The 26,400-nt window shown below is 43.3% G+C and overlaps 1 protein-coding gene across 3 annotated transcripts in view; it reads left to right on the top strand.

Moving 5' to 3' along the window:
* Nucleotides 1-26,400, top strand: part of LOC144690622 (ephrin type-B receptor 2) — a 1,056,594-nt gene that overhangs the window by 397,357 nt on the left and 632,837 nt on the right. For all 3 annotated transcript variants that reach the window (XM_078558305.1, XM_078558307.1, XM_078558306.1), the window contains one exon: nt 349-1,033. In XM_078558305.1, the coding sequence (XP_078414431.1) occupies nt 349-1,033 (685 nt within the window). The remainder of the gene's footprint in view (nt 1-348; nt 1,034-26,400) is intronic.

Raw genomic sequence — 26,400 nt, forward strand, 5'->3', positions numbered from 1 at the left:
TTTATACACTTACAAGCTTTTGTTTACAGAGACTCATTGTGCACCTCCAATCCACTAACCAGAGTTTCAGGCGGCTCCTATATATGGAAGAACAGGCAAACCCTCTGTTAATGGCCTCCACCTGAATGCAGTTAACAGTGGGAATATCTCATCACTTTGTAACTAGCATCATTTAGTAAAGGAGTCACGATCCTAGGAGAAGGAACTGCTTGAAGAACTTTTTATTGGAAATTGTGCGGCTGCAGTCTGATTTGGGGTTTGAAACAAGAGTTATCTAGCAGAATATGTTCTAAAATGATCATCCCATTACATTGTGCAACTGTGTGATCCTTACTTTTTCTGTTACAGTGGGAGGAAGTCAGTGGATACGATGAGACTATGAACACGATAAGGACGTACCAGGTCTGCAATGTGTTTGACGCTAGTCAGAATAACTGGCTGCGTACCAAGTACATCAAGCGGAAAGGAGCTCAGCGTATCCATGTGGAGATGAAGTTTTCTGTGCGGGACTGTAGCAGTATTCCCAATGTCCCAGGCTCTTGTAAGGAGACCTTTAATCTCTACTATTATGAATCTAATACAGATTCCGCAACAAAGATAACTCCACACTGGATGGAGAATCCCTGGATGAAAGTTGACACAATTGCAGCAGATGAAAGCTTCTCCCAGGTGGATCTGGGAGGGAGGGTGATGAAAATAAACACGGAAGTCCGTAGTTTTGGGCCGGTGTCGAAGAATGGCTTTTACCTGGCGTTTCAGGATTATGGGGGCTGCATGTCTCTGATTGCCGTCAGGGTCTTCTACCGAATGTGTCCACGGGTGATCAAGAATGGGGCAATTTTCCAGAAGACACTGTCTGGAGCTGAGAGCACGTCCCTGGTCGTGGCCCGGGGGAGCTGCATTCCCAATGCCGAGGAGGTGGATGTTCCCATCAAACTGTACTGTAATGGAGACGGAGAGTGGATGGTCCCCATTGGGCGCTGCATGTGTAAAGCTGGCTATGAACCTGTGGAGAATGGCACTGTGTGCCAAGGTAAGAGCATCATCTGTTCACAGATCCACCCATCACTGAGATGCCCTGTTAGTCACATAGAATGATCAGAAGGACTTTGGCTCTGATTCCTCTTCACCACTTACTATTTAATTCAGATGTTTGCAGATTTATCTCCCGAGGATTTAACTTAGAAATAAAAGTGACAGAATCCAAACAATAAGATGCTAATATGAGTTAATGTAATAATCCTGACCAGATCAGACCAGTCCAGAGACAGAATAATATTTCTATTATTTATTCTGGCGTTTGACATTTCAGAAACATTTTTCTGACTTTTCCTCAGCACAATTTTCAATAATTGTTGCTTGCTGCTGCACACAACCCGGGCTTTTAATTCCACATTTTCAGTAGTATTGTGCTGAATACATTCACCTGAACTTTGGCACTTGCAGGCTCAGCGATGATGACTGGCTTTTGAAGTGTATGAGTCACCAATGACAGAGCTTTGCAACAACCCAATATTGGTTCAAACTGCTGGTTTATTTGACCTCTAAATTTGGTAACTTTTTTCTCAGTTACCATTTACTTGGAGTACACTAGAAGGGACAAAGATGCAGTTTTGAATCTCACACAATGGTTCCAAAAAAAATAGGCAACAAGATAAGAGTTTGTTGCCTTCCAATTGTTGTCTTGAAAACTGACGATTTTTGTATTGTTGCTGAAGTGCTGTGAATTTTTGATCAGCTGTCTATGTGCAGGTATATTAGTATGTTTATTCTAGAGTCCATAGTAATTAATGCTGATACTTTGATGCAGGGTACTTGCAAGCAGCCCATATTTTGAAAGAATTTTAGTTCACTGATTTTGAATAATTGTATTGTTATAGGTGTTGGGTATAATAAGATATGACAATTACTTTGTACACTTCACAGCTACAGTAAACATTGTGAGTTCCCTGTTATGTAAGAGAGTTACTGATTCCCAGCATCAGAATACTAATCTGAAGCTCAGCCTTGTGTTTTATTGTTCTACGTGATTGCATTCTAAACCCCTGCAGTGAGGGGAAAACGATACGTTACTAGTGCCATCCCATAGCATCTATGCATTAAGTGTTGGTGCTTCTCATTAGTGCATTGGACCCCTCTAGCACTGACTCTACATACAGCTTGACTAGACATACATCAAATCCCAGAGACCATTTCCCAGTCACACCAGCTCCCCTCTCTTTTCCTGGGCTGGTATACTTGTCATTGCTATTAGTAACTGCTCTGTTTCTTGACACTGATTCATGGCTGCAATATTGTATTTCCAGAATTTGACTTAACTCAGATTCTCCAAGTGCTACCCCATGTTCTATGTGTAACTAATGCCTCTTGCTACCTGCTGCCAACAATAGGAGCCATGGGCTTTCCTAGGATTTTCCCTTTCTAGTTGTGTACTGGTGGTAATTATATACAATGCATTTTCTCTCCAGACTATATATCATATTCTGTATTTAGGCTGAGGCAATGATTTATTGAAATGTTCTGAGAAACTTCCAGATGAACATAGGAACAGTGACAGGCAGGAAAGGAATCTCTGGATACATCAAAACATACACATCACCCCATGTGCTCTTCTGGAAGAAGGAAAACGCAAGGTTGTCTGGGGTGAAACATTGGAAAATACCTCTCCAACTGGCCTCTCAGATCAGTCCAGGTGATGACTCTGATCCAAATGATTCTGTGCCAGAGGGCATCTCCCAACCAGCCAGAAACAGGCCCAGCTCTCGCTTGAAGGAATTCAGTGAATTAGCGGCCACCACACAAGCTGACAGCCAGTTCCTGAGGTTTGCTGTTCTCACCTGGTATCTAGCCTAGATCTGACCTTATACAACTTCAAATTACAAATGTTGGCCAATTTGAAACTATTTATTTGGAATAGACTTGTCAGCTGAAGGAACACACCTTCTAATCCTCATCATCTTAGAGGCCTCAACCAGACCATCCCAAGCCTACACTTGTATAAAATATATAGAGCACCATCACTTCCAGTCTTTTGATGACTAAGATACTTTATACTGGAAATTAATGTGGTGTTCCCTCTACCCCACAACCCCCACACCCTTTTGCAAGGCTTCGATATCACCCACCATGAGAACTGGACACAATATTTTAAGTAAGATGGTACAATCCCCATGTAGAGAAATAACTTTTAAAAAATAAATTTGAACTTCCGGTTAATAGCTGAATAGATGATACAACAAGATTTTGTTTTAAGATGTTTACTGTAACAAGCAGACTAAAAGCACTAGTGAATAAACACTTTTTGTATTGCTGAAAAAAGAAACGTTGTCATAGCTTTTCATCTTGCAATCATCAGGACAGATTTGCAAGAATACCAAATCTCAAAGGGAACAACAATTTATACTGCATGAGAAGAGGGTGCTGATTAGTTGGTAAGTGGACACTGATTGCAACCTTTGAATGTTTTTAAGGCAGAGGTAGATAGATTCCTGACAACCTTTCACCCCCTGCTTATCAGGGGTAGGTGGGAGGTTACAATCAGATCAGCCATGATCTTATTGAATGGCAGAGCAGGCTTGAGGGGCTGAGTGGCCTACTCCTGCTCCTAATTTGTATATTCCCTTGTTAGCAGCATTACCATGGAGAATTCACCAGGGAACATTTAACTGCCAAGCATTTGTTTAAATTTAAACCAGGCAAGTTTGGTCAAGGCATCACTTTGGGGAATGAACCAGGGAGTGGCTGTCTCCCAAGCTTTTTTTTTTGGTTGGAAAAGGCCCAATGCGTGGATATGTTCTTTATGTTTGCAAAGGACAGGGCCCTGTGTGAGAAGATACATAACTTCTAGCATATGTAAGTGAGCCACACTGTGAGCACAACTGATAACTTTAAATTGGTTGTCAGTGTAATTCTTAGCACAATTGGCATTGTTTAATAAATGTTGCCCAATCGCGGAATCATACCTAACATTTGACATGTTCTGAGTTTTGCAAGCATGGGCTGGTTGAGTATAGTCAGTACTTCGCCTGTTACGAACTGCCGAAGGGATGTGTTATTTGACACAATCCACCAGTCATTGGGACTTACGGCCTACATACATGGCATCACACCAGCACTGGAATTCATATACCCCCTTGCTCATTTGTGTGGAAGGCAGAACATCCTTTTGGCTTGATGGCAGCATCCTGTTAATAGAGAATACCATTGTTGTTACTGCATAGCAACAGTGTCAAATAGCTGGTTTCACCAGTTGTTCAAATGTTTGAGACACTTAACCTTTCCAAATCTGAGGTAGATTGCACACTTTTCTGGACTGAAAATGGCAGCTTTAGGCCAGTTCTTAAGTTTGCACGATAGGCAGTGAGCAATGATCTGATTGGGGCAGCCATTGTCTTGCAGGGTGGCTCTTTGGCTTATTTCATCATCAAGTTTGCATGGTGAGCAGTGACTCCAGCTCTTTTTTTGATGTTGCCGATAAGGTCAATCTTATCATGTGGAACTGTAGGAATCCCAATGTGTATATTAACCTGTGAAGATGGGCTTGCGGTAGACAGTAGTAGAGATTTAACTAGCACATTGAGCAAAGGGAGTTTGTTTACTGCTCTATTTCAAAGATGAATTTGAGTGCAGTATGGAGCTCATTAAGGTGCGTATTTGAGTATTGTATTTTGATTTGTATTTGTATTTTATGCATTAGTACACTGTATTTAATGCTTTTCCCTGAAGAGAGAATAATCTTCCAGGCGTATGTCTTTTCCAGAGTTTGCCAAGAGAGGCTGGAGGAGTTAGAGCTGAAGTTCCATGGTTGAGTGGAAAGAGGCCAATAGCACTCCTAAAATAGTGGACAATGACCTACCATCCTGTTGTCACCATCGCTGTAACTGGGGCAATGTTCAGGGGCCTTGCTGGAGTCAGACAGTTGGTCGATTTAAATATGGAAATTGGTGCCTTCATTGCCATTTTTGGACTGAGCTGACTGGACCTAACATCCAATGAGTACGGTGGCCCAGCTGAAAAGGCATTCCTGACAGTAACTTCCTATTCCTTTGATATGATACAAGTTTCTATAATGGATGGCCAATTCAAGTTGACAATCTACCATGATCGGGGTAATTTTAAGGCTCAAGTTAAACTATCTGAGTAAAACAGAAGGCACGGGTTCATTAGAGACCGGGGCAGGAGGTTTAGAGACGATTTGAGGAATTTTTTTTTCACCCAGAGGGTGGTTGGAATCTGGAACACCCTGCCTGAGTGGATGATAGAGGCAGGAACCCTCACAACATTTAAGAAGTATTTAGATGAGCACTTGAAACGCCATAGCACACAGGGCTACGGGCCAAGTGCTGGAATAGATTAGATTAGAATAGATAGGTGGTTGATGGCCGGCACGGACACGATGGGCCGAAGGGCCTGTTTCTGTGCTGTATAACTCTATGACTCTATGACAGAGACTACATTAAGCTTCTTTCAATCTGAGGAACCATCCCAAAGTGTAGTGAGCTATTAAAAGTATGGGCAATTGATTCAGACCGCACATATTCCATCTCCCTGAGGATCCTCAAGTGAATATTAACCAGCCTGGTTGCCCTATCTATTTTTAGGATCAACTTTGCCCCTGCCTCAGCTCATCTGCAGCTGAAACCCTCAACAATGCCTTTGTTACCTTTAGACTTGACTATTGTAATACACTCTGGGCCTCCCACTTTCTACACACCATAAATTTGAGGTTACCCAAAACTCTGAGGCTTATGTCCTTACTTGCCCCATGTCCTGTTTACCCATCACCTCTGTGTTCAGTGACCTCCTGGTTAAGCAATATTTCAATTTTAAAACTCGGTTATTTTCAAATCTTTCCATGGCTTCATTCCTCCCAATCTCTGTAAATTGCCTGCAGCCCCACATCTGTCAGGTAAATGTGCTTCTCCAATTCTAGCCTTTTGGGTTTTAATTGCATAGTAATTGGCCGTGTCTTCAAATAAGAAGCCCCTTATGTCTGGAATCCTGCCTTTCCACCTTGCTTTCTTCCTTTAAACTCCTCTGTAAAACCTACTTCTTTGCCCAAGCTTTTGGTCATCTACCCTAATATCTGCTTATGTAGCTCAGTGTCAAAGTTTGTCTGATAACATTCCTGTTGAAATGCCTTGGGACATATTTCACAAAGTTAAAAGCATAATATAAATGTTGATGTCAATTCTATTTAAAACAATAAGCCCATCTGTTGCTGCTTTGATTAAAATCAACATTAAGTTCTAATGGTTAAACATTGTCTTTGTGGTAAAGTGGAGTGCTATGTACCTTTAAGAGAATGTAGTTAACTGATCACGTGACTGTATCGATCAATCACTACACTGCGCAGGCTACTTGGGTAACTGTAAGTCTAGAGCTGATGGTGATTGAAGAAGCACACATGGTGTTAGTGCTTTGTTCTTAGTTCCAATAAACTACCAGTGTTTGTTCAGTTAATCAGTTTCTCTCTGTCTATATTGTTTCAAGCACCAACTAATCTGTTAATATCAAGGGCAGAGCTCCCGTTCGCTGGACAAAGCGAACCTGATAACCAAAAACATAAAAGGACTGAAGACCAATGCAAAGTATTCATTTTAATATTTCCGCTATGCCCAGTGAATCCTTCATAGACTCTCCTTGAACATCCTTTAATGCCCTAAACACGACTTTGACAATTCTCTTATTCTTTATTTGACTAAAAATTTTTCCCGTTATTTCCACAATTAGCTACAATCCTCTTTATTGTCATTTATGTATCTGATCTATAATAGCCTCTGCTTTCTTTAGTTGCATTTAGCTCTATTAAGTATCGCGTGCCTTTAGTTTGTAGAAACATTTTTATTTACTTGTTACTTGTGCTTGGACCATGTAGAGATACTATTTCCATGGGTGGTGGGCAGAATGGGGCATGTCTCTAGTGCCACATTTAGAGTTCTACCAGGGATATAATTGTTTTTGAATGCTAGAATCAGTTTCAATTTTTTTGATTTCCTTTTATGGACAGGGAGTTTTGGTGACAGGAGAACAGTAGTTTTGGAAAAATGTGTAGCAGTTAAATGTAAATGTCTGAGCGCATGTTGTAAAAGCTTGCTCCACCTAGTTCATTCAAAAAAAAAATCAAGATTTAATTAACTGACAGCAGAGCAGCTTTTGTTGCCATGATAATAAATGTGACACCTGGCACAGAGTGAAAAGCAGAAGAATAAATATGAGCAATTAAAGGATCATTGGGAAAGAAAGGCTATTGCAGTCTGGTTAGGATTGTAAGCTCATATGTTTTAATTATCAAATCAACGATATGAGTTTAGTAGGAGAGAGTCTGGCCAGCCCTCAGAACAGCTCGTGTGAGTGAGTGAGTGAGTGACAGCCACCTCCCTTCCTCCTCTGCTTCCACTAAATCCCAATAGAATGACAGTGAATAGGTTTTATTAAAATTGTCCTTTCATGTTTCTGTTTGCAATGCAACCAGCAACAGTGTCAGCACCAGGATGGCCTTCCGATGTTGCTAACATCATTTATTATATTCCATCGCTGGGTCATGTGGAGGTATTTTAAACACAAAAATAGGGTGAGTTTGGGTCAGTTGGGGTAGGGTGTGGTTGGGGGGTGGTTAAAGTGTTAAAGATCTGAGTCCTAATTCACCCCCCTCCCACCCCCCCACCACTTTGGTTTTTAAACACAGGAAGGTAGGGTGTTAGTAGGTGAAGGTAACACAGGTGACTAACCTGCTCGAAGGTATCAGGTTGGCTATTTAAACATTATAATGAGACTGTGAGTCTCATTTTTATTCACCATGTGAAATTTCATGCTGGAGGCTTCAGGAAAGCCAGCTGCTAAGCCCAGAAGAGGGCTGCTGGACCAGGAGGTGAGTGCCTATCCAACTACCACTTGCTACATCCAGCTTGCCTGTCTGGCCATCATCTTGTTTTCGGACACACCCAGCACCCTCCCCTGCCCTGCCACACCCCCTGCTACTTTGAGGACTCCACAGACCCCACTCCCCTACTGTCTACCTCTGAGCATGGACATAACTGGTCCTGCAACCTCTTCTGGGCAGGAAGCCAAACCTGTCACTCAGACTGGCCTGGTAGCTGGTGACGATGCACATGAACTGGAAATAAAGCTCCACAGTTTTCCAGGTTCCACACACTCTTAACAAATCCCTCTCACACCCAACATGTCAGGTAAGTTAAAATCTACCCTATAATTTTTTTAACAGAGATGAGGAAAAACTTTTTTTTACCAAACGGTCATTAGTGTTTGGAATTCTCTTCTCCAGAGAGCAGTGGAGGCTGGGTAATTTAATTTATTCAAGGCTGAGTTAGACAGATTTTTGTTCGACAAGGTAGTCAAGGGTTATGGGGAACAGGAAAGTGGAGCTGAGACCATAACCAGATAAGCCATGATCTTATTGAATGGTGGAGTAGGCTCGAAGGACAACATGGCTCACTCCTGCTCCTGTGTTCCTATTCAGATCCATCTATCTGCTGGCCAATTAAACACTACCTGTAACCTATATTCACTCACACATACTGGTACATTGCCAGGAGTTCACATTAATAGAAAATAAAAATAACAGGTTGGGGAGACCTGAGCTTTGCTATTATGATTCATGGTTTGCTCTGAATTCCACATTGTGTTGGTGCAAGGTGGTTTGAGCTTCTTGGAACATATTCAAATTAATCCTTGATTTGATGTGAACCTGTGATGTGAGCAAGGCATTGAACCTGAGGGAAATGTCAGGATTGAGATCATGGATCAGGAAGCCGATCAGAATCCCACTGAAATAGCAGAAGCTCTCGATAATTAAATCACAATGAGTGAATCCCTTTCCACCTGTAAGGGTTATTCTGGATATTAATGTCTTTATTCATTGTGAACACATTTTGCCTGAGCAGTTATGACATTACCTGGGGATAGACTTGGGGATGTTAGTGAATTTGACAGCATGAGGAACTGAATAAGCACTGATAAAGATCCAGAGTGTGACACGCATGCTCTTACATCAACAGCAGTTCTGCTCTGTCACAATGCCATTGTTTAAACTGATAAAACAGCTGAAAAGAACAAGACAGATGTTAGAATAAATCACAATCTTGGTGGTGATTCAGTTTTTAAAGCCAGCTGGAGACTTGTTCTTTACAAATGGATTAGAACAACAAGGAGAGCTCTGATTTCAGGAGCACTTGCAGCTCCCTAACTTTCCAAGAAAATCACAATCTTCAGCTTATTCCAAGCATAAAAAATGAAGCATTTCAAAGCTTAAAAAAAATCACTGCTGCAAGGGGTGTGACCCATAAACCAAGTAGAAATCACGGTTCCTCCCCAACCTCTACATTTTCTATGCTCACTTGCAGTGCCATAGGGAACTAAAAGGCTCAAAGAATCCTCATCCAGACACTCCCCCAAACCTCAAACTAACAGCAGGGTTTTGAGTCTTCTTTGGCATGCAAATAGTGCGAAGCAAGTGATAGACAGAGCTAAGTGAATTTACTCGTTAGGTCCTTGAACTGTTTCCCAGAATTTCTCTTATCTATTTTTAAAGTCTAGATTTGCTCTTCCATACTGTGCATCTCATCTTTCAAGTTCTACGGATTGGATTGAAGTTCAAGAACTTCATCAGTTTACGTTAATTCTGCATTCAACCGGTTCTGATTCATCAGCAACTCTTTCTCCTATTCCAGGCAATTTTCCTGATACTTAATAGAGACTTCTGATGCTTGAACTTCACTAAGTTCTAATTGAAGATTTATCTTTGTTGAATTTGCTTCTATAAGTTCATCATTTAGCATCTCAAGTTCTCTTTCAAGTGTTTTACTTCCTGTGAACGACACTCCAGTACTCTTATCAGTTTTCGTTAGCAAACTCATCTCTTGTATGTGAAAGTTGGTTCTCTACACTGATCAGTCTTCCCGTAGCAGAGCCTATTTCCTGTGTGCTATTTTTAAGCTCACATTCTGTAATTTTACTTTGGTTAATTGTTTCTGAGATTCTTCACAGCCCTTTGAGAACTTTTACTTTCTCTTCCCATTCTAGGGTCTTGATTTCTATTTCTTCTTATATCTTTGAAAATGTAATGTTTTCCAAGTTTTCTTCCAAATACGCAACTTTTTTTTCTGCTCTGTCATCTCTCGGCTTCCTCCTGGAATGTAGAACATTCCTTAGTCTTCACGGCCAACTGCTCTTCAGCTCTTTCAGAGTGACATTAAATTCATTTTGCTTCTCTTTGTAATTTTCCAGAGGAACACACTTTGACCTGAGGAATCCTTGTTGTGTGTGAAGCTCCTTCAACAGGTTTTCCTTTTCTTTTGTGAAGTTCAGTTGCTTGGTTTTGAGTCTTCTCAACTTTGTTCTGCTCTTCTTCCATTCTGCTGTTCAAGGCCATCTTCATTTCTTCATGCTGCTGAAGGACGTTTTCCATTAGATCTTGAAGGGCAATCAGCTGTTCTTTCAACCTGTTTGCTTTCTTGTTCAGCTCTTGCTTCCTCGCTCTGTGCCTCTGTGCATTTCTTTGTCACTACTGATAGAAAAGGCTGCATTGGAACTGAAGTAGTATTCAGCACCTTTTCTAACTCATGTTTTTCCAGGGGCATGTATTAATTCTTCAGAGCCTTTCAAGGTAGCAATTTCCTTGAGTACCTTTTCTGCCTGCTGTGTGCCTGGCTGTATTTCTGGTTGAGTTTTTCCAACTCCTTCTGTGATTTGCCAGCAATGGAATTCAGGGATGCTATTTCCTCCTCGTGCTTTTCTGGAGATAAGTACTGAGTCTGCACACGGTTCAAATTTCCGCTTATTGCATTCCTCTCAACATTCAACTTTTCTATTTCTTTCAAAGCCACCTTGTACCTTTGTGCCTTCTCAAATTTGTTTGTCCAAATCTTAAACAGTTTGGTTCATTGAAGACTTTAGTTTATCATGCGTTTTCAAAGGTATACACACAGTTTGAATCTTGTTTCAACCTTCCAATTCAGCTTCGCGGACATTTTCCAATTTTACTTGCCTTTTCTTTTTCTACCTGCAGCAGAGCTTTGACCTTGACCTTCATTTTTGTTTCACTTTTAGCCAGGACTATCTCCGGCAAAGCCTTGTCTTGTTTCAGTTCTGTAATCATGCTATCCATGGCTTCATTATCTGCTTGCTGCATGGAATGGTCTATGATATTCCCTTCCATCATAGTCATCTGGCTCAGCCCTGCTCCCTGCTGGTATAGTTTGGGAAATGTCGGCATTTTCAGAGAGATTTATTTTTAAGACTTCTGGCTGGTTCTCTGCCTGTCAGCTACCATTGTGTGGTTTGCTTGAGTATTGCCTTTTCTTTTGTAGCTTTACTTGGGGGTTTCTACACCTCTTTTTAAGCTCTGCACACTCAAAAACTTGAATATTTATCCAAAGGCTTTTGACATCTTATCAAAGCTGGTTGAGCATTCATCCACGCATTGCATTAGGATGATTTCATCTGCAAACTAACCAAACGAGTATAAAAACATTAATCTGGACTTCCTCTGATTTCATACTTGAGCCTGGTGTACTCCAGTAACAAACATTTCCTTCTCCAAGATGCCCAATTTTGCATCAAGTTTGGCCCTTGGGTCAGTCCAAATTGGTTTGGTAATGTTGTTTTATTATCCATGGTTGTTGAAAAGTCTTTATGGGTACAGCTTTAAATGGTGTGCAGGTTTTAAAGGTAACACAACAGTCAACCTTTTTTCAGAGAGTCTTCCCATGTGTGTCGGTTTTTAGCAGGCTCCTGCTGCGATGGCGGTCCTGACTTCTTTGTCTTTAATTTTGTGCAGCGACTGATTTAATCGATTATTCTGGGCCCTCCCTGCAATATTGGTGGATTTTCCAGTGCTTTAGCATCGTTACCCGCCTTTGGCTGGGTTTTTAAACTGCTGATGTTGTTGCTTTTTTTCCCTCTTTGAGACAAGCTCGGTATGGCGTTGACTCTGAACCTGGGCTGGCTGTGGTGTTTTTCGGAGATGGGGTGCTCTGACTTTTAAAAGACTGAATTTTTAAAACTAGTTCCGACCAAGAACTTAACTTTTTAGCTCACCAGTGCTAGGTCCTTTGACTCTGCAATCTGTGGGTGTTCAAACTGGACCTCCACGACCTTAGAGTCCACAGCTACTCAGTGGAGTTTTTTTTCTTCTGCCTTCTGCTTCCAGTTCTGCTATAGAGCTTCTTTCGGATGACCTCCCACTCAGTCTTTGCTTCAAGTGCTTTCAGTAAGGGTCAGAATGCTGCTCTTTTAATTTTCTAGCTTTTGCATTTCTGCTCCAGCTTATCTGATATTCTGGGTTTTTCCAAGAGGTGCCACCACGTTGTATACTCAGTAGGTTTCTCTCACAAAGAGATTCTGAGTCTTGTGTGATTAAACATTAGGGCCGGGATTTTCCGGCCCTTTCACGGGTGGGACCCACCTCAGTCAAGGTGGCGCCCCAGCCAGAAATCCATTGACTTGCGGCTGGACCGGACAATCATGTGTTTATTGATAACACATAACTATGTCCATTTATAGAGAGTATAATCCAGGCTAGAAGCTAACTCCATGCTTGCTTCTACACAGATAAAACTCCCTCTAGTCTCAGGTCATGTATCTCTTTACATACCCAGTCCCACATTAATTCTTGCTATGCCAGGCACATTTATCCTACTCACAACAAAAATAAAAATACCTGGAAAAACTCTGCAGGTCTGACAGCATCTGCGGAGAGGAATACAGTTAACGTTTCGGGTCCGTATGACTCTTCAACAGAACTAAGGAAAGATAGAAGAGAGGTGAAATATAAGCTGGTTTAAGGGGGGGTGGGACAGGTAGAGCTGGATAGAGGGCCAGTGATAGGTGGAGGTTGCCAAAAGATGTCATAGAGAAAAGGACAAAGAGGTGTTGACGGTGGTGATATTAGCTAAGAAATGTGCTAATAGATGACATTAAGGGTAGAAAGCAGGACAAGCAAGGTACAGATCAAGGGATCAAAGAACAAAGAAAAGTACAGCACAGGAACAGGCCCTTCGGCCCTCCAAGCCTGCGCCGATCATATTGCCCGTCAACTAAAACATTTTCCACTTCCAGGGTCCATATCCCTCTATTCCCATCCTATTCATGTATTTGTCAAGCTGCCTCTTAAACACCAGTATCATACCTGCTTCCACCACCTCCTCTGGCAGTGAATTCCAGACACTCACTACCCTCTGCATAAAAAAACTTGCCCCGCACATCACCTTTATAGTTTTCTCCTCTCACCTTAAATCTATGTCCCCTAGTAATTGACTCTTGCACCCTGGGAAAAAGCTTCTGACTATCTACTCTGTCCATGCCACTCATAATTGTAAACTTCTATCAAGTCGCCCCTCAATCTCCGTCGCTGTAGTGAGAACAATTCGAGTTTCTCCAACCTCTCCTCATAGCTAATAACCTCCAGACCAGGCAGCATCCTGGTAAACCTCCTCTGAACCCTCTCCAATGCCTCCATATCCCTTCTGGTAACCAGAACTGCACGCAATATTCCAAGTGTGGCCTAACCAAGGTTCTATACAGCTGCAGCATGACTTCCTAGCTTTTATACTCAATACCCCTGCCAATGAAGGCAAGCATGCCATATGTCTTCCTGACTACCTTATCCACCTGCGTTGCCACTTTCAGTGACCTGTGGACCTGTACACCCAAATCCCTCTGCCCGTCGATGCACTTAAGGGTTCTGCCATTTATTGTGTAATTCCTACCTGTATTAGACCTTCCAAAATGCATTACCTCGCATTTGTCTGGATTAAACTCCATCTGCCATTTCTCCGCCCAAGTCTCCAACCGATCTATATCCTGTTGCATCCTTTGACAATCCTCTTCACTATCTGCAACTCCTCCAACCTTGGTGTCATCTGCAAACTTACTAATTAGCCCAGTTACATTTTCCTCCAAATCATTTATGTATACTACAAACAGCAAAGGTCCCAGCACTGATCCCTGCGGAACTCCACTAGTCACAGCTCTCCATTCAGAAAAGCACCCTTCCACTGCTACCCTCTGTCTTCTATGACCAAGCCAATTCTGTATCCATCCTGCCAGCTCATCTCTGACCCCGTACAACTTTACCTTCTGTACCAGTCTGCCATGAGGGACCTTGTCAAAGGCCTTACTGAAATTCATGTATATAACATCCACTGCCCTTCCATCGTCGATCATCTTTGTCACTTCCTCGAAAAACTCGATCAAGTTAGTGAGACATGACCTCCCCTTCACAAAACCATGCTGCCTCTCACTAATACGCCCATTTGCTTCCAAATGGTAGTAAATCCTGTCATGAAGAATCTTCTCCAATAATTTCCCTACCACTGACGTAAGGCTCACCGGCCTGTAATTTCCTGGATTATCGCTGCTACCCTTCTTAAACAATGGAACAACATTGGCCATTCTCCAGTCCTCTGGGACCTCACCCGTAGCCAGTGAGGATACAAAGATTTCTGTTAAGGCCCCAGCAATCTCCTCCCTCGCCTCCCTCAGTACTCTGGGGTAGATCCCATCTGGCCCTGGGGACTTATCCACCTTAATATTCTTCAAGATGCCTAATACCTCCTCTTTTTTGATCTCAACATGATCCAGGCTATCTACACACTCTTCCCTAGACAAATCGACCGCTAAGTCCTTCTCTTTGGTGAATACTGATGATAAGTATTCATTCCGTATCTCTCCTATTTCTTCTGGCTCCACACACACATTCCCACCTCTGTCTCTGAGTGGGTCCACCCTTTCCCTGGCTACCCTCTTGCCCTTTACATATGTATAAAAGGCTACAAAGCGAAATAGGCTAAAAGGTAGAGATAAAACAATGGATGGAAATACATTTAAAATAATGGAAATAGGTGGGAAAAAAAAAATATATAAATTATTGGGAAAAAGGGGGATCGGAAAGGGGGTGGGGATTGAGGAGAGAGTTCATGATCTAAAGTTGTTGAACTCAGTATTCAGTCCGGAAGGCTGTAAAGTGCCTAGTCGGAAGATGAGGTGCTGTTCCTATTTATAGTACTGCTTGGCCAAATGATTTTTCCTAATTTGTGCTAATGCTGCAGAAAATATTTCAGCAGATTGTTAACTAAAGGCAATGATGCTGTGTGACACTCAGCTGGGCGTTGGCTGTGTGGAACCTTCTGTTGCTGCACACAGGACAATCCCATGGAGTCTGACAGTGAAGTTGTGCAGATTTCTATCAGAATTCTGTCTGTTGATTCTGTTCCATAATTCAATCCGATCGTGGCTGATCCTGGGCTTCAACCCCATTTTCCTGCATGCTCCCCATATCCCTCGATCCCCTGAGAGAGCAAAAATTCGTCTATCCCAGCCTTAGATGTATTCATTGATGGAGCATCCACAACTATCTGGAGTAGAGAATTCCAAAGATTCTGAACCCTTTAGAAATTTCTCCTCATCTCAGTCCTAAATGATTGGCCCCTTATTGTGAGACTGTGCCCCCATATTTTAGATACCCCAACCAGCAGAAACAATCTCTCAGCGTCCTCCCTATCAAACCCCTTCAGAATCTTGTACATTTCAATGATGTCACCTTTCATTCTTTTCAACTCCAGAGAATGTAGACCCAATTTACTCAGCCGCACATCATAGGACAACCTCCTCATCCCAGCCACCATTCTAGTGAACCTTTGCTGTACTGCCTCCAATGCAAGTATATCCTTTCTTAAATGTGGAGAGCAAAACTGCGCACAGTATTCCAGATGTGGTCTCACCAAAACCCTGTACGATTACAACAAGACATCTTTATTCTTGTACTCCAATTCCCCAGCAATGAAGGCCAACATGCCTTTTACCTTCCAAATTGCTTGGTGCACCTGAATGCTAACTTTGTTTCTTGTACGGGCAAATCCAGGCCTCTTTCAACATTTACAAGTTTCACACCTTTTAAAAAATATTCTGCTTTTCTATTCTTACGACCAAAGTGAAAAAAACTTCACACCTACCTGTATTACGTTCCATCTGCCATTTTGTTGCCCACTCACTTAATCTGTCTATATCTCTTTGTAGCCTCTGTGTCCTCTCCACAGTTTGCCTTTCCACCTTTGTATCATCAGCAAACTTTGATACGTTACTCTGTCTCTCCATATAAGTCATTAATATAGGTTGTGAATAGCTCATGCCCCAGCAATAAACCTTGTGGCATTCTACTATTCACTGCTTGCCAACTTGAAAATATCCCATTTATGCCCACTCTTTACACCGTGTCCATTAACCAATCCTCTGTCCATGCTAAAATATTACCCCCAACTCCACGAGCCATTACCTTGCCTATTAACCTTTTGTGTAGCATCTTATCTAGATTTCTAGATCTAATCTAAATCTAGATTTAATACATCTAATGGTTCCCCTTTATCTTCCCTACTATCCTTAGAGAAATCTAATAAATTTGTCAAACAGGATTTCTCTTTAGTAAAACCATGTTGACTTGTTATAATCATACTGTGCTTTTCTAAGTGCATTGTTAAGACTTCTTTAATAATAGATACCAGCATTTTCCCAACGACTGATGTTCTGATGTAACTGGCCTGGAACTCCCTGTTTTCTCTCCCCCTCCTTTCGTGAAAAGTGGTGTAACATTTGCCAACTTGCAATCTGATTGGACCATTCCCAAATGTAAGGAATTTTGAAAAATCATAGCCAGCATATCCACCATCTCTGCAGTTATCTCTTATAGAACCCTAGGGTTTAAGCCATCAAGTCCTGTGGATTTTTCAGATTTTAGTCCGTTAAGTTCCTCCAATACTTTATCTCTGCTGATATTAATCTCCCTAATTTCCTCAATTTTTTTAGCCCCTGGTATGGAATTTGTCTTCTACTGTGAAGACAGACCATATATTTGTTCAATGCCTCTGCCATTTCCTCATACCCCATGATAATGATGATGATGATTTCTCCTGTTTCTGCTTCTGAGGGACCAATGTTTATATTAGCTACTCTTATCCTTTTTATATATTCATAAATACTGTTATAATCTGTTTTTATATTTTTGGTTAGTTTACTCTCATTCTACTTTTCCCCTTTTTTATCAACCATTTGGTGGCCCTCTGGTTTCTAAAACACTCCCAATCCTCAGACTTGCTACTTTTTTTTTGCAAGCCTCTTCTTTTAATCTAGTGCTATCCTTTACTTCCTGATGAGTCACAGATGGATCTTTCTTGCTGTGTTTTTGTTTTTTCAGTGGGATATGTATTTGTTGAATATTTTGAATTGTTTATTTAAATGCTTCCCACTGTTCATTTCCCTCCATAGCTTTTAGTCTATTTACCCAATTAACATTAGCCAGTTCTTCTCTCATACCTATGTACTTGGGTTATTTAAGTTTAAGAGTCTTGTTTGTAATGGGCTATGTCATTTTCAACCTCAACATGGGGCAGAATTTTCCAGTTGACGTGTGGGTGGCGGAGCCCGCACGTCGGCGCTTAATGTCGCGCGCTGACGTCGCACGAGCATCCCGACGTCAGTGAGCGACATCGCGATATTTCGGTCAGTGGGCGTGCTCAGCAGCAGGACGCTTGCCCGCCATTAATTGAATGCCTCGTTAAGGCCCTTAACTTTTCAATTGTTCCAGATTTTGAGGGGTCCATGTGAACGTGGGGTCGGCGCACGGGCCCAACGGGCAGGCGGGTAGGAGATTTTTTAATAAAACTCATGCACTGACGGGATATGTGGGCTCAGAGGGGTTGTTCATATTTTCCACAAAGTTACATTTCCTTTATTAAGGCTCCAATAATTTCTTGTTTAATGCTCTGTCCAACAATACAACTACTGTTAAGGGGCCTATAAACTACTCCTACCAGTGTTTTCTGACTCTTGCTATTTCTAATTTTCATCCATAGTGATTCTACTTCATGACCTTCAGAGCCCGATCCTTTTTCACTAATATCCTTATGTTATCCTTTACTTATCAGGGCTACCCCACCTCCATTTTCCATTCGCCTGTCTTTCTGAAACATTGGGCAGAATATTATGGTCAGGGTGCGGGCGCGCTCCCAGCACACCTGAGCGGAAAATGACACGCAGTGACGTTGGGCAAGCATCCCTACGTCATCGCGCAGTTTCACAATATTTTGTTTGGCGGACGCGCTACAGAGTCAGCTACACGCCCAGCGACAATTAAAAGGCCTATTAAGGCCATTATGAAGTTAATTAAAGGTAAATTTACACTGCCGTCCAACATAACCTGACAGAGTCACATGAGGAGACATGTTTTATGACATTTTTATTTTCTTTATTACTTTTTTAAACAGTGCTTCATCTCCCTGAGGCAGCTCCGTGCCTCAGGGAGGTTGAATCGCTCTTTCACATGCATGAAGTTCACGCTAGACCCACTCGCCCCACTCTGCCCGCCCACACAGGTAGTGCTGAGCGCTGCCGCTTGTGTTCCACGCTGGGCAGGCCTTAATTAGCCCGCCCGCGTAAAATCGCGGTGCGGAGCCAATCACGGGCGGCTTCCTGACTGCCCGCCCCGCCGAGCACCCCCGCCAATGGCAAAATCCTGCTCATTGTGCAATATTTATTTCCCACCTTTGATCACCTTCTAACCATGTCTCTGTAATAGTGCTTAAGTCTGAATCATTTACCTCTATTTGTGCCAGTAGTTCTTCTATCTTACTGCAGATGCTTCATGCATTTAGGTAAATAACCTTTAGTTTCCTTTTTTTTACTTCTCCCTGCTGTAACGACCTTATTGCCAATGTACATTTTTTGTTAAACTCTCTGTCCTTCTCTGTGTGCCTTTAGCTTCATTGCTATACTGTTCCTGTGCCTCCACCTTTCTCTTTGGATTTCTAATTCTCCCTTCACCTGAACCTTCCCTCTGTTAGTTTACAGCCTGTCCACAGCACTAGCTATATGATTGGCCAGGATACTGGTCCCAGCCCGGTTAAAGTGGAACCCATCCCAACGGAATGGCTTACTCTTCCCTGAATATTGATGCCAGTGCCCCATGAATTGAAACCCCTTCCTCCCAATCACTCTTTGAGCCATGCATTTTATTTTCTAATCTGCTTGACCCAATGCCAATTGGCACATGGTTCAGGTAACAATCCAGAAATGATTACCTTTGTTCTGCATTTTAATGGCGGTGGCATAGTGGTATTGTCACTTGGACTCATATTCCAGAGACCAAGGGTAATGTTTTGGGGACCTGGGTTCGAATCCCACCACAACCAATAGTGAAATTTAAATCCAATAAAAATTTGGAATTAAAATGTCTGATGATGACTACAAAACCATTGCTGATTGTTGTAAAAACCCATTTGCTTCACTAGTGTCCTTTAGGGAAGGAAATCTGCCGTCCTTAATATTATGACACAGCCGATAGTAGAGCCTGAGCTGCTCAAATCCTAAAGGGAAACTTGAAACAACTGTCATAACCCATTTTTGCAATTTGTATGTTTCGAGATGCAGGCTTTGAATTCAGTAATAATAAGACCACTGAGTCCCAAGAGTTTTTTTATAAAACTAATATAAACATTTATTAATACAAGAAAAATGCACATATATGTGTCTACAAAATTACTACTATAATAACTACAAAAATCCCCTAATTTATCTGACTCTCAGTTACACCCCATTAAGGCAACAGTAAAACTCAGATTTTAAAAGCACATTTGACCTTACAAATTCAAAATGAGGTTCCTTGCAGATATAGTTGCAGGTGTACAGGCTGGTTAGCTCTTAAATGCCTCTGACTTACGCACACAAACTCCTTTCTGTTTATACCTAACTTTTCCTTTGAATATAAATTTTCCATTGTATTACTAGGTTTTTAATTTCACCTCTTCTAACAATAACATCCTTTGATTCCAATTTTATTAGTAAGCTGAAAAAATAAACACATTGCTTGGTGTCTTCCAGCTAGGTGCAAGATTTAACCCATTCTTTTGAATGCTTTATTTAAAACTGCAAATTTCACTCTTGACACCTATGTTTCTAAACTTCCCCATGTTTATCTAATTACTATTTCAAACCTACTTCTTTCTATACATCAAAGCGCACAGACTAGCTGGCTTTAATCCAATTAAGACACACACATATAGACACAGACACCACTAAACTCTTTTAAAAACAATAATTCCCAATAACATTATGGACATTAATCTCTTCATGACATTACTTGGTCTGGCCTACATGTGACTGCAGAAACACAGCAATGTGGTTGACTCTTAAACGCCCCCTGAGCAAGGGTAATTAGGGATGGGTAATAAATGCTGGCCTACCAAGCGATGCCCACATCTGATGAATGAATATAAAAACCAGGGGGAATTTGGTCCCCAACTCCTCAAATTCTCTTAGGTAGAATAAGAAATGACATTCTGCTATATCATCAGTTCCTATGTGGACCATGATAGCCTTCCACTCCAAGCTCCCCTCTAGCAGCAAGGAGATGTACTTAACCCTGGCACTGGGCAAGCAACACAACCTTTGGAGGTCCCTGTCCTGACTGCAGAGAACAGTGTCTATTACCCTGACTATGTTGTCTCCTAGTACTACCATATTCCTCTTCACTCCCCACCCCCCCGCCTCCTCTGGAATAGCATCCTTCATCATGGTGCCATGGTCTGTCCGCTCATCCACCTTGCAGTCCTTTTATTTATCCACACAGGTAGCGAACACCTCATACATGTTGGACAAAATCAAGGGCTGAGGCTCCTCCATCACTACATGCTGTGTCCCCATACCTATGTGACTTGCCCTCCTGTCCCTGACTTGCCTAACCTAATGGCTGTGACCGTCTCCTGGAAGAAAGTGTCCAGGTAACATTCATCCTTCCTGATGTGTCACAGTGTCTGCAGCTCAGCCTTCATCTCAATTCCTCTGAGCTGAAGCTCAGGCTGCAGACAATTACTGCAGATGTGTTTGTTCAGGGTAACGCTGGCCTCCAGAAGTATCTACATTCTGCAGCTGCCACACATCACTTGTCCTGCCTTCTTTATTATGTGTTAATTTATTATTTTTTTCTTAATTTGTAATAAACCCAATGAGCTTTGTTGCTGCTAGTAGACCTTGCTACTACTAATAAAACCATGCAATTATTAATAAATTGCCCATGTTTGGGAAGATAAACGATACAATACACACCAACCAAATTCCCTTAAAAAAAATAATTAATAAAAATAATTTTAAAAATACATTTAGCCCATTTAGGTTGCAATGTGCTTACAATCCGAACCATTTACTGAGGCAGAGAGAGAGATTTTTCCCACAGGCTTCAGGATCCCGACGTAAATGTTAAATAGGGGTCAGAAGCCTGCGTTGTGGGGAAAGCAGTCTGTGATTTTCCCTGAATTTTTAAAACCCATTTAACCTCTTTGACCAAGCTTTTGGTCATATGACCTAATACTGCCTTATGTTGGCTCTTCCTACCTGAAAAGTTTGACTTTTGAAAGTTTGGGGGTGGAGGAACAAAATTGCTCCAGGGTGGTGGGTTTGTTGCGAGGGTGTAAGAAAATTTTTTGTGGGGGTGTAAAAAAAATTTTTGGGGGGTGCTGGTGGGGGAGGAAATAGCTCCAGGGGGTGTAGGTTGATGGGGAGAGAACTGCTGCAATCCGGGGGAGGGTGGTGGGGGGGAATAGGTTTGTGCTACGTTAGTTATAGGCTATAAAGAAAAACATAAGTACCTCACCAAAACAGGGCCTGCTTTTTCTAAAGTTAGCTCAGTTTTATGATATTTGAAGCTATCAAAATTCAGAAATATGGAAAATAAATTCTATGATCATTTTTAGTGTCATGCTTAAGTGATGTTGCTAATCACAAATGTTAGAGTCTTGTGGTTTGGGGCAATTGATGTCAGTTGTGGAACATGTAATATTAAATGATAGCTAAATGATTGCTTTTGCGCACAATTGATATCAAATGAACGCTGTTAAACGCATATGATGTCAAACTTTTCAGGAATTCGCTTAGCAAGTGTCTTGAATCTTGGACTTTTCTGGTGACCAATAACTTTGTGTTTAAAGTAGGGGCTTACAAAAACTTGGATGTCTGGTCTAGGATCATAATGGTAAATAAACCTAATTAGTGACCGGAGATTGCATTTCCATTAGTTCTGGATTACAGCTGAAGTTGAATAGGAAGTCTCAGTTCAGCACCGAGTCAGTGACCTGCAGTTACCGAGTCAGTGACCTGCAGTTACAACAGAGAGATGGTGACAGCCCATATTAAATATTTGCTTTGTACCTGACTAAGACACGAGACACAATGCCAAGCTGGTGTGTCAACGCACGGCATGCTAATGAGCTTTCTCCTCAGCTAGGCAGACCTAAGGAAAGCAGGCGATGGTTGGAGACGGAAACATCAGCAGGAAACTATCATTAGCAGAACTGCCCCTACCCTAAATGGCATGAAACAACAGAACCTTGCCAGCAGTGTTGGTAATAGTCCCTCAGGCTGGTACTTGTCATCTTCTGCGTATCAATGTGATTTAAAAGTCTAAAACACTGTCAGACTTTGAAGAATTTACAACTATCCAGAATTGGGAACAAACATACTTTAAACCATACAGGCTGCACATAATGGCGAACAAATTAGTTTATTTCTAAAATATCACTTTTGAGGATAGAAGTAATTGTTCACACTTTTTACTCCTGGAGTTTCTTATGAAATAAAAACAGGAAATGCTGGAAATACTCAACATTTGTGGAGAGGAACAGAGTTAATGTTTCAAGTCAATGACCTTTAATCTGAGAGAATTATCAGTGTCTTGCCATTGTATTCACTAAGTTCACTAAGCTAATTAAAGGTGGTCAACCTGAAGCATTAACTCGGTTTCTCTCTCTACGGATGTTTCCAGACCTGAGAATTTCTAGCATTTTCTGTATTTATTTCGCATCTTTTAAATTCCTAGGATGTAGGTCATCAGGTCCAGGATACTAATTGGCTCTTTGTCCCATGAAATGTTCGGATACTAGTTCTTTATGAATAATAATTTCAGTAAGGGCAGAATTTTCAGCTTGGTGGGTGGGTGCACGTCCGACATGCTCGAGAGTTAAGTAAAGGGTGTTGACGTTGGGTGAGCGTGCCGACACCAACACACACTCTCGCGATATTTCACTAGACGGGCACGCAATGAAGACGGAGGCGAGCTGCTTGCCATTAATTAAGTGGCCTGTTAAGGCCCCTGAGACACCAATTGTTTCCGGCTTTACGTAGCCCGTGCGATTTTTAGGCCATCGCACGGGCAAAATAGGCAGGCGGGCAGGCCACAATTATCAATACCTCATCCACGGGCAGAGTAAGAGGGGTCAGTGGCCTTGTCAATGCGATTATGAGGAGTGCAGGATATCACTTGCTGCTGGTTGCATCTGTGAACAGGACAGCTTCATTACACTTTAGATTTGCATTCAGAGAATTTAGAGGCTTCAGTTCAGGACTCAGTGTTGTTTTTCAGGTCCCTGGAGGATTTACACTTCCTCTGAGGAGTAAGAGAGGGCCAGAAGGGGGAGGAGGCCAGATGTTCCTATTTAGCTTCCAGGGGAGCCATCTGTAGGAGGAGAGGTGCAGGCACAAGGGGCGCAGGGCCAACAGGAAGTCCAAGGCGGAAGGGGCCACAGAAGACACCACTATCCTGCTGCCAGGGTTTACAGGCGGCGATGTAACTACCTCAATATGTCTGAGATGCAATGCCAAAGGAAGCTCCACCTCTCAAGGGAGACAGTGACCTCCATCTGTCAGATGGTTGGCCCTGAGATCAGCTCCGACTGTGTGGGTGGATGCCCCATGCCAGTGGCGCTGAAGGTCACAGTGGCGCTCAGCTCCTACGCCTCCGGCTCTTTCCAGGGGTCAGTGGGGAATCTTTGTGGAGTCTCCCAATCAGCTGTCCGCAGTTGTATCAGGCTGGTGACAGACACTCTGTTCAGGTGTGCATTGACTTTCATTCATTACCGCACGGACAAGGCCAGCCAGGCAGAGCGAGCCTGAGGCTTCACAGTAGATGGCTGGGTTCCAGGGTGCAATCGACTGCACATATGTGGCCATCAAGGTGCCAGCGGGTGAGCCGGGTGCCTTCGTCAACAGGAAGGGATTTCACTCCATGAACGTGCAGATAGTGTGTGATCACAAGCTGCAGATTCTGCAAGTCTATGCAAGGTACCCAGGCAGCTCCCACGACACTTACATACTCAGACACTCCCAGGTGCCAAGGCTCTTCAGTGCTCCAGCCTGGCTGGATGGCTGCTGGGTGACAAGACTGCCCCCTCAAAAGTTGGCTCATGACGCCTCTCCACCATCCAAGAACAGAGGCTGAGCAGCGGCACAATAGGGGCTGTGGTGGAGAGAACCATGGGTCTTCTCAAGATGCACTTTTGATGCCTGGACCGTTCAGGGGGCGCACTGCAATACCCTCCAGATCGTGTGTCACTGATAGTGATTGCATGCTGTACTCTCCACAATCTGGTACTGGCAAGGGGGGACACAGTGGTGGAATAAGATCTTGATGCAGCTGCACAGACAACAGATGATGAATCCAGTAGTGAGTCCAAGGAAGAGCACAGTCAGGAGAACGCTGAGAGGATCGAAGCTGACCTGGGCCACCTCCAGGGAGGCAGGGACATCCAGGATGCTTTGCTCTAACGCTCCTTCAGCTAGCCTACCAAATAAGAGCCACCACCACATGCCAGGGCTGCAGGCTCCATACTCGATCCCTGACAGAACCAGTTCCTCGGTCAACAATATTAACCATGTGCCTTTGCAATAAAGTTTCAGGAGACATATGTCCATCATAACATCATGGCCTACCTGGGACCTACAGAACAAATGAAGCATAAAAGAGGCCAGTTGCACAAAATAATATCTCATTTACTTGTGAATGTGAAACATTGCAGAAATTAACATGAACTATTGTTTACCATCACACCATTAAAAAAAAAGAAAAATGGGGGAACCAAATATCATCTGTGATAAGGCCATTGTGCTTAATGTGCTTTAAGTTTTCGTTTGCGGGTGCTACGTCTAGGTGCTCCCCCATCGCTGGCACCGGCATTGGAGACAGCCTGCTAACTCTGCTGTCCTGTTGGCCTTGATGACCTTGGCATGTGTCCTCTGGCCCTTGGAACCTGTGCTGGCCCCACCTGGGAGGGAGTGGCTGGTTCCAGGGCTGGCATCTCCCCAGTCACCGCAGCCTTATCAGATGCCACAGTCACTGGCAGAGGGGCGGAGGAGCTGCTGCCCTCATCTGGAGCACCCTGAGAGGAGCCTGCAGAGACAACAAGCAGCTCATGCACTAACGTGAGATCAGTTTGGACCTCCCTGCTCACCATTGATGGACGGGCACCTAGCTGGTATACTGGGTGCCCAATCCATCTCCCACACTGGCACTGACCAGATGAAGGCATTGCCAGTGTGAGGGCTTGCAGGTTTGAGTGCATCCCCAGGAACCCCTGATGAGAGTCACCACTCTCTCCACGGAGGAGGCATTGCACTCGGCCATGAGGGTCATTGCATTGCTCCTGCTCCGCACGGACTCCTCCATCACGGACACCATGGTACGCATTCCTCATGTATCTCCGCCAGATCCTCCTGCACACCCTGCTGGACTTCCAGTTTCTGCTGCCTCAGGGATGACTCCAGAAGCCCATCATCAGCCCCCAACTGAGCATGTTTCTGGTCTCCAGCAGTCCTCTGATTGCAGGCATCCTGGGCACTCTCTGCCTCCGCCTGCATCTCAAGCGAGTGTGAAGTGCCCTCACCAATGTGCACCGAGATACTATCCGCCAATCTAATGCCCACCGAGTGCTGATATCTGCGCTGGTTCCTGCTTGACAGAGGGTGTGATGCAAATCCGTGGTGAGCATGGTGGTCCTCAGGGGTGGGCCTTCAGGCTCCTCATAACAAACGGCTGGTGGCGAGCCTAAAAGGGAGAAGATGTCATTAGTTTAAATCATGAAACTGTCACTGTGCATGCCTGGCACCCTGATGAGACAGAGATATGCATCATGGTGCCCTCGTCTTTCGATTATCAATGGGGATTCCAAGTTCGAGGCTCACATCAATATAGAGACAACACTGGAATGGTTGCAATACCCGACATTCTCACCTCAGTGCACTGTACTCTTACTTTTCTCTGGCACCCCAACCTCACCACGGCCGCTTGACCAAGGTGCATGGCGCCTCTCCAGCTCCAGGGCCTCCTGCTCGTGTCGTGTGAGGATGAGGAGGTGCGGGGGTCCCCTGCCAGTCCGTGACCTCTCAACATTGTTATGGGGTGTTTTCTCCTGAAAGGGCGGAGAAGCATTGATTAGCCCACCCTCTATCTACAGCGCCATTGCAGCCTGGCCAACCCCACTTGAGGAACACCTCGCAGGGCTCAGCCAATTCATGACCCTGGAGCCGCAAGGCACTCAGTCCGAGCAGCCAGGGCTCACCCCCTTGGCC

The sequence above is a fragment of the Cetorhinus maximus genome, chromosome 15 (genome assembly GCF_964194155.1).
Source record: "Cetorhinus maximus chromosome 15, sCetMax3.hap1.1, whole genome shotgun sequence".
Classification (NCBI taxonomy): domain Eukaryota; kingdom Metazoa; phylum Chordata; class Chondrichthyes; order Lamniformes; family Cetorhinidae; genus Cetorhinus; species Cetorhinus maximus.